The sequence below is a fragment of the Talaromyces marneffei genome, chromosome 3, assembly GCF_009556855.1.
Source record: "Talaromyces marneffei chromosome 3, complete sequence".
In the NCBI taxonomy this organism is placed as follows: Eukaryota; Fungi; Ascomycota; class Eurotiomycetes; order Eurotiales; family Trichocomaceae; genus Talaromyces; species Talaromyces marneffei.
In genome coordinates this window covers 2,242,013-2,250,703 of record NC_072350.1, presented here as the reverse complement: position 1 = coordinate 2,250,703, position 8,691 = coordinate 2,242,013, and the positions used below count along the sequence as shown (strand labels likewise).

The following is an 8,691-nucleotide window of genomic DNA, read 5'->3' as shown; positions in this document are numbered from 1 at the left end:
GTGAGGGAGCTTTGATCGATCAGGTCAGGACTGTTGCTTTAGCGTCTGTTATCAGGGGTAATCGAGCCAAGGAGAAAAAAAAAAGTGGTATTCATTCAATAGGAGAATAGAATATCACAAAGTATATCTCGAGTAGATTCTGTATTAACAATCGACCATTTAATCCAAAGAGGGGTATTGCGCTTGACATCAACCAACCGCCTATAACCAGATAGACAATAGGCAGGCACACTGAGCTACAATCAATCACTTCGCTTCAACGCCTGGATCCTTTTCCACTTCCATGTCCGCAGTACTCCTGATATTCGCACTTGCCCCTTTCGCCGCGGCCAAAGCACTACTGAACGCCGCTCCGGCAGAAGCGAACGCACCCGAGACCTTGTCGTTAACACCGCCATGAAGAATGACGGGCTCAGAACCTTGATCTTGATATCTGTCACTTTGCTGCTGAACAGACCCAAACGCGTCCGGCGATACCATTCGCAAAACCTCATCGTTCTTCTTATTCTCAACTCGTCGAGTCAGATATACCTTCGTCCTCACCGAGTCCCGTCTAGCTATACTACGGCGTTTGATGCGTTCAATCTCTTCGCGATAGGCCGTTTCGTAAATATCTATTTCTGAAGCGCCTGGTGACTCGCTGATGATGGGGACTTGGTCGGTGTCGATTGGTGTGCCTGTTTGTGGAAATTCGGGAATTCCGTCGACGGATGTATCAGGGACACTGAGTGGGGAGAGGATTGGTCTGGTTTTGGCTGGGGTCGACGATTGTTCATTGCTAATATTATTGTTGAAGTCGTCGTCGTTGCTGCTGCTGAAGTCACCGGTGAATGATGATGCTCCGATATGGAGGTATAGGACTTCCTCCTCTAAAGGATCTCGCGCGTGGCCTCGTGTTCCTTCAGAGGTGCTTCGCGACGGGGATCCTTCCTTCGGTGACGACTTTGCTGCCGCCACTGCCGCCGCTGCAGCTCTCATAAAGGCCGATCTACTCTGCTTGTCTGCGACGCCAGAATCGTGCCTCTTGGGTGATCGTCCTCGTTCACTGAATGATTCTTGTGAGGTACTTGTCGAGCTCCTGCGGAGCAGACCATTCTCACTAGTGACCTTTTTGAATACGCCTAATGCTTCAATGCCCTCGTCTGGCTCGATTTGCAGCGGTGGCTGAACCATGTACGCATCATGCTCTGAACCAAGGATACTGTGCATCACTGGAACTGTTTTGGATGGGTCCACGAGTTTCTTGAATTTGCTAACAGCTTTCATCTGCATGTTGTTAGATGGGCGTTTTCCTAAATATAATGATTAAGACGTACCACGGAGAAGAGATTCTTGACATTGTGTGTAATTGCCGATACCATTTCTTCCTCTGTAGGTGGCTGAATCACTTGTGCCGTATTTTCTTCCTCTGGTAGTAATGGATCTTCACCATTTTTAGTTACCCAGGGGTGATTCTGTTCATGTTAGTGTCTTTCAATGCCATAACAGCGATGAAAGTTGGGCATACCCTTAGTTCTGACATTTTGATTCGTTTCGCGGGATCTTTCTCCAATATCCTGTGCATCAAATCTTTGAAGTCATCATCTTGTTCATTTCCCAAGTCAAAATCATCATTGCGAATTGACTCGTATAATTCGAATATGCTTTGCTTTTCGAAAGGGATATGGCCATATCGCAAACAATATAGCGTTACTCCCATAGACCATATATCAGCAGCTTTCCCAGACACGTCACCATGCTTGACGACACAAAGTTCCGGAGGAAGGAATGCTGGAGATCCCGCTGACTTTGCCGTATACATATCAGAATCTTTGGCAAACATTTCCGAAACACCAAAGTCGACGACTTTCAACACATCATCAGAAGTTAGGAGGCAATTATCCGGTTTGATATCCCTATGAACAATGCCTTGGGCGTGCAAATATTCAATACCAAGAATGAGATCTCGGAACCATAATCGACATCTTTCATCTTCGTATGGATCTTTCTTTTGGTCTAATCCGACTTTCATGATGACCCCTTTTTTGCACATCTCCATTACCATATACAAGGAATCCTCTGTAGGGTCGTCGAGCACTTCGATTAATGAAACCAGGTTGCTGTGGTTCAATTTCTTCATGATTGCAATCTCCTGCCTGATCAAATCCAACGGATGGCCTTCCTGAGCTTCGTCCGTTCCTGAGGGGTGTCGATGGAGTGGTGAGTTGAATCCAGTTCCCGGACGTTGTGGTCCACGTGGGCGTCGCAGCATATGCGATTGTTGCCGTTTCTTTAATCGGGCCTTGGAAAACTCTTTGACAGCCTGGTAATCGTACAATCAATATCTATCATCATATCGTCGAAGTACGCAGTATCCTCACATATTCGCTGCCATATTGATCCACGGCCAAATGCACTGCGCCAAACGAGCCGCGCCCTATCTCTTGCTTGATTATGTACTGGTTGATGCGGTGCTGTGCAGTTCCGTCATCTTGGCTTGTCGTGTATTCGGAGCGAGCATTGAGAGTTTCCTGCGACCAATTGACCCTTCAGTAAACCTTCTCCTCGGCGCAATAAATAGTACCGTACAGACCTTGACCTGGCGTGGTGCGGTGGGTTCGCGATGTTGATGCCGTCTAGGACTTTCGTATGACGAGGAGGAGCTGTATTGAGAATCGGATTAGATGTGTGTCAATACAATGGACAGACATAGCCAATTTCCATACGTATATCTCACAGGCTTAGCAGGGCCGGTGGGAGTATGTTCCGTCTCCGTACCGCGGATCGGACTCGGACTTGATGCCATTCGAGGGGCATCCATGCTTATCGTCGTCCCTCGACTTAAAAAAGTCGGAGATTAGAGAGATAAATCTGGTGGGACTCTTTAAGTATTCGTTATTTTTAAGAATCAAGCGGCTGAGAAATCATATTAAAATTGATCCAAGCTCTTCAATAAACAGAATAGAGAGCGGTGGCCAGTATATAGAATAGAAAGAGCGCGTTGATGAAGCGGGGAGGCTCTTCTATCAGAGACCAGGGCTGTATTTAATCTTTGATCATTCACTGTATGTATAACCGGTTACCTATTGGTGGCAAGCGGGGTCTGGTCTACTTTGGCCAACGGATGCAAAGAAGCGGACGAACTCTAATGGATCGCGATGCATGCATGACAAGAAGAATATGCACATTGGCAACGGCAGCTGAATCCCTGTCTGTCTATCAGCAGGCGGGTGAATGCACGGGATGATGAGCTGGCTGTCGTCGTACATTTGCACATTTACGGAGTCAGCAACACGTGCTGTATCAGACGGTATTATACGGTATTGCGTATTGAAGAGATTAAACTACAACCAATCAGAACACGGGAATAAGGCCGAGACCTATCCGCCCACGATCTTCACCGCCTTGTCTGCTTCACAACAAGAGCAACAACAGATCAACTCGGTCATTACTTTCGCTATCTCATTGACACGACCACGATCTAGACACAATCCGAGCCATGACTGTCTACGCATTTTACATTTTTGACCGCCATGGTAAGGTGACCTGCTACCACTAGCCTGACTGTTGCCGCAATCGCATTGAACTGACCCCCTTTCCGTACAGCTGAATGCATCTACAAACGTCGCTGGGAAGGTCGACCGACATCAATCAGCGGCAAATCCTCTCTTTCCACTTTGCAACTACAGCAGGGGAGCAATGCAGGTCCCGGAGGAACATCACGAAGTGCCGACGATGACGCCAAGCTGATTTTCGGAACGGTCTTTTCGTTACGGAATATGGTACGCAAATTGGGCGGAGAAGATGATAGGTATGATGAATATTGTTACTCGCTCTGAATGAACAAAACATTGATTGATTGAGGAAAATAGTTTTATTTCCTACCGTACCTCGCAATATCAGTTACACTTTTACGAAACGCCCACCAACATCAAGTTTGTCATGCTCACCGATCTAAAGTCCCCCAGTATGCGCATTGCGTTGCAACAGATATATGTGAATCTTTATGTGGAATACGGTATGCCATTGCCCTATGTAATGCTTCATGCTCTAATAATACATATTCTGACGAGTTGGGGTTTCTGTGATAGTGGTCAAAAACCCGCTCTCTCCTGTTGAACATCCCGGCGGACTTGGGGTTAATAACGAGCTATTCGAAGAGTCTCTGGAACAGTTTGTTGTGAGTATATGGCCATGGCTACCTTTTCTTTTTTTTTCAAGTCTCTAATTCGTGAGAATAGACTCGGGTTCTTTCTTGATGCGCCATAATACGATGCCTCTATCCAGATTACAAATGATCTCTTCGTGATCCTATGATATGGTCAAATCTCTTGATTGCGGGTTTTCTGCAGCCTGCCAGATATCCGCTGAGATTAAAATGTATGCTCAATACAACGGTGGCTTTAGTTGCCACAGAATTGGGATATCAGGTACTTCGGGAGCACCTGTCACGTACCAAAGACGATCCCAACATGCATCCCGCTCCATCCGTGCTACATATCAAGGAGAATCGCATTACATGCCGGGACTATTGGTCTTGGTAATGACCTCCAATCTCTCATTTCGGTCTATTCGCCAACGAAAAATGCAACCACAACCTTGTTACGGCGGGATAATTGCCAAGAGACGCTTTACAGGATGTGACGAGAAGACAAACGAGATCCACTGTCGGAACATATGTATGTATACTTCTATGAGTAGACCTCTCACGATAAGCATTTCGGCTGAAGCAAAAAGCACCCGAAGTGGAGATATTCAAACATTCAAAGAGGGATATTTACAAATGAATCAAAATATCAAACCGCAATCACTTTCCCGTTCTTCTTAGCCCACTCCCTCGACAAAACTCCCATATCTAGTGAATCCCACCACCTTCCCTCCTACGACCCCCCAACACAAACCCTAGCCTCTCATAAATAAAGCGTCCGACGCTAAGACACTCCAGAATGACATTCGACTTTATACTATGTTGTTCACCGAAGAGGATCTACAACCTGAGTCATAGTCAAACTGGAGCTGAGTAAACAGCTGCTCAGCCAGTTAACCAACTAACGTACGGTAGTAACTATGTAGTTGGCCAACGAAATACGAATACGTCGTACGGCTGGCTATTCGTTGAGTACGACATACGTAAGTTAGAATGCTACGCGAGCAAAGACCCCGAACCAATATATGGATTTCTTTATGTTCGTCTCTAAACTTTAGATTTGTTTTGGGGAAACTTTCCCCAGATGGATGCTCGAGTACATGTAGCATCATGAAGAATTCACGCCGTGATAGCAGACAACTACCAAGGGAAATATGCAAGCGTCAAAACAGGTAAACCGAATTGGATCATTATTATATAAAAGTATATACAGGTCAATGATGACGGGACATGGACTCATGAGACAATCCAAACCCATGCGTACGTAGATTCTATGTTAGTATTCCAAACATCCTCCTCCTTTATTACTCCTTAACCACTTTTCTTAGTCGCGCCATTACCGACAACCTCATTCTCGGCAATTTTCTCCACAACAGCCCCCAGCTTCGAGGAAGCAGAAGGAGAATCTCCTAAATCAACACCACTAACAAACATCTCACTCACGAACTCCAGACCAGCAACAAAGAAACAAAGGAGATTCGCAATGACGAAATGGCTAATTGTTGTGCCGATCTCGAGCCACGATCCATCGTCGCGAACCATGTAGAAGAAATTTAGCGTCGATATATCTGATATCGTCATGACGGTCATGAACAGAGCGCTCGGTGCGACTTCGAGACGTTTATTGAGTATGCCTAGATTGGCGCTGATGACGGCGAAGGGGATCATGAGTTTCAGAATGAGGAGAGCGCCTTGACTGAATGGGTTAAAGACGGGAATGAGGCGGTTGACACTATCGAGTGAGAAGGAGGAGACGGAGGCGATGTTGCCCGTGCTGAAGAAGGCGGATAAGACAAGGTAGAAGAAGAAGAGTGCCACCCGGGTGTCAGAGAGGGTAAGAGCGCGATATGAGTGTGTTTCGCCGTCGACTGTTGTTGTTGTCGTTGTTGTTTCGGTAGCTGTAGTAGACGTAGTGGGTTTATCAACAGCCGGAGTTGTTGATGTTGATTGTTTCTGATATACGTAAAGAGCATGCTCCAGTCGAACCCAAGTGGCTAGAGTCATGCAGAAAACGAAATAGAACAGCCCCTCGTATGAGATAGTAAGAATCACAAATGTTGGGGCAAAAGTCAGGAAAATCATGACCAATCGGTGAAGATAGTAGCTATTTGGATAAATTCGGTGCGCGAATGGGAGAAGCAATGATGATACTCCGGAACAAGTTAGCCTTAGCCTTTCCTTTTGTTACTAAATTGTAGTAGTCGCAACTCACCCAAAACAATCCAACCCACGATCTGATTGCCTAGGGGAAGACCTGCTTTGGCTTGTAGGGATAATGCGCTAGAACGTGTAACAATCACGGCGAGAAGTATCATGCCCAACTGCAGACTTTGTCAGCCAATTGAAAGATCACTTAGAAGATGTGTGAAAGTACCTGTATTCCCATGATTATGCGAGATCCGAAGGCGCTGATTGGATGTCCAGATCCCTTGGTGATGGTTTCTTCAAAGGCTAGGTAGAACAGACCAGCCAGAAACATGAGCATTCCCCCAACGGTACTAAACGACATCATGTAAGAAGGCAACCTTCCGATCAATGGATTGAAAAACTTACATTGTTGTGGTATTTTCGACCTTGACAACGGGCAAAAGAGTAAAAAGGCTCATGAGGACACATCCAACAGCCCAAGCCCCTGTCAGAGCAAGGTTGCGTGCTATAAAGCTGGTGCCATAGAATAGCGGCCAGAAGGCTGCAAGGATAAACAATACAGTGAATATTTCTCGATGGAAATATGATTGAACCTTTTGAGAAGGAGAATCAGTGACCTGTCCATAATTCATGTGATTACGGGTACTCTGACTTACCAAAGCTTCTAACACTCCTAGAAACAACACACTTTGGAGGAAAAACCCAACATAACCACCGAAAGAGTGTACGTGTTTGAGTAGAATCTGTCGACCGGCAATCAAAGCCTTTCTCCGAGCAAAAACCTCCTCCCAGAAGAAAACAGGGAATGCTCCGTACGCGTAATATCTCCACGAGGAACGTTGATATATAAAAACAGAGTACAGCCCGACGAGAATCGATACAAAGACCGAAGTACCAAAGAAAGTACGGTGCGCATCGGACGACCCATGCAGAATGTGAAGATCGATGACGGTTGTAATTGCATACGCAATCCAACCAAGATATCCTGCCGTGACAATTGTTCGCAGGAAAAGCCAATCGTAAGTCTGAAGATATCGAAGACCTTCAAGTGCGGAGGTAAACAGCTGGTCAGAAACCTCAATGGATTCAGCATATTTGCCGTCAGAAATCAATGTTTCAATTTCAGAAGTGCGCGCAGCCAATTCCTCCTCTCCCAATGGCGCATAAGGTTTGAAGTTCAGCTGGTTTTGGCTCTTTTGCTTTTCCTTGACATGATACATTTCCAGGACTTCTTGTGTGTTTGCCCAGAACGCCAATGCTTTCTCTCGTGGCGAGGCGTCGATGTACTCAAGAGGAAGTCGACCAACCGAGTTTACTGGAAAGTCCAGTCCAACTAGATACGCCATGAGAGCGGCAACATCAGCTTGCTCCACGTCGTGTCTTTTGATCTGATCAAATCCCCAGTCAGATGAGAAGCCGTCCTCATGTCCGCTTGACTGTCCGTCTTCCACATACTTTGGGGAAGCAACTCCAGAGCCCCAGACCACGAGGGGAGTGCGCGTATTATCAGGATGGCCATCTCCATGACTACCCCAATCGCTCATACCGTGATCTGCCGTAAATACGTAGGCGGTCTTTCCATCGTTGTAAAAGTCATCGATCAATTCTGTAATTTCCTGCACACCCTTGTCGACAACTTTGATATTATTCAAGTACTCTTTGGAATATGGCCGGAAACCATGGCCGGTTGTATCCAAACCAAGTAGATGCAGGAAGAAGACGATTTTGTCTTCACTCAATTGTGCATTCAGTTCGGGGTTAGTTTTGGCCTCGGCGAATAGCTCCTTGACTTTATCAAATACCCAAATATCCAACTGAGTTGCGTCCGAAGTGAAATCTTCCGCTTCCTCGTGATATGTATCAGCAGAGACGCGCCCAGGGACCGCTCCCTCCTTGAACATGGGCAGAATATCCGGACTACCCCAACTCCATGTATGTCGACTTCTATTGAAGACACTGTCAAAATTCACCGGGTTCAGTTTCCAACCTGTCATCACCGCCGAGACATCCTCGTATAAACCGGCAATCAGAGCGACATGGCCCGGGCGAGATTCTGTAGGAACACGGGTGTGCGAAACACCAAAGGTGCCGTGATCTAGCACTCGAGATCGTACGAACGGAGCTAAGCGAATAGGCGTATCGATGTCTTCCGGGCCAAGCTCGGCGGGTGGAGAGGGATCTGGGAAAGCCTGGAAGGCCTTATCGGCACGAAGGCCATCCCCGACAAACAGGACAAGGCGTTTTGCGGGTGCTTCTGTTCCAATTTCACGTTCAATGGCGAATGGTCGCATGCCACTCACAATTGGGCTGACGAAATAGATATCGAAAATTGAATAGAGGTACATCAGATGAAAGGCGAGAGCTATGGCTAGAAACCCCGAACGACCGACACGCGCCATGATGCGGATGCGGAGGAC

The 8,691-nt window shown here is 46.6% G+C and overlaps 3 protein-coding genes across 3 annotated transcripts; 1 reads left to right on the top strand and 2 right to left on the bottom strand.

Annotated features, from left to right (window-relative positions):
- Window positions 1–246: 246 nt before the first annotated feature.
- EYB26_004562 (uncharacterized protein) lies at window positions 247–2,800 on the bottom strand (the record flags this gene model as incomplete). The annotated part of the gene is made up of 6 exons (XM_054263853.1): window positions 247–1,266; window positions 1,317–1,454; window positions 1,508–2,302; window positions 2,361–2,510; window positions 2,573–2,642; window positions 2,706–2,800. 6 exons carry the CDS (start codon window positions 2,798–2,800, stop codon window positions 247–249), a joined length of 2,268 nt encoding a protein of 755 aa, XP_054119828.1.
- Window positions 2,801–3,478: 678 nt separating this feature from the next.
- On the top strand, window positions 3,479–4,238 carry EYB26_004561 (uncharacterized protein; the record flags this gene model as incomplete). Its single annotated transcript, XM_054263852.1, has 5 exons — window positions 3,479–3,515; window positions 3,586–3,790; window positions 3,852–3,997; window positions 4,071–4,159; window positions 4,221–4,238. The coding sequence occupies 5 exons, from the start codon at window positions 3,479–3,481 to the stop codon at window positions 4,236–4,238; spliced, it is 495 nt and encodes a 164-aa protein (XP_054119827.1).
- Window positions 4,239–5,437: 1,199 nt separating this feature from the next.
- Window positions 5,438–8,673, bottom strand: EYB26_004560 (uncharacterized protein; the record flags this gene model as incomplete). Its single annotated transcript, XM_054263851.1, has 5 exons — window positions 5,438–6,276; window positions 6,339–6,447; window positions 6,501–6,624; window positions 6,680–6,867; window positions 6,931–8,673. The coding sequence occupies 5 exons, from the start codon at window positions 8,671–8,673 to the stop codon at window positions 5,438–5,440; spliced, it is 3,003 nt and encodes a 1,000-aa protein (XP_054119826.1).
- Window positions 8,674–8,691: the final 18 nt, after the last annotated feature.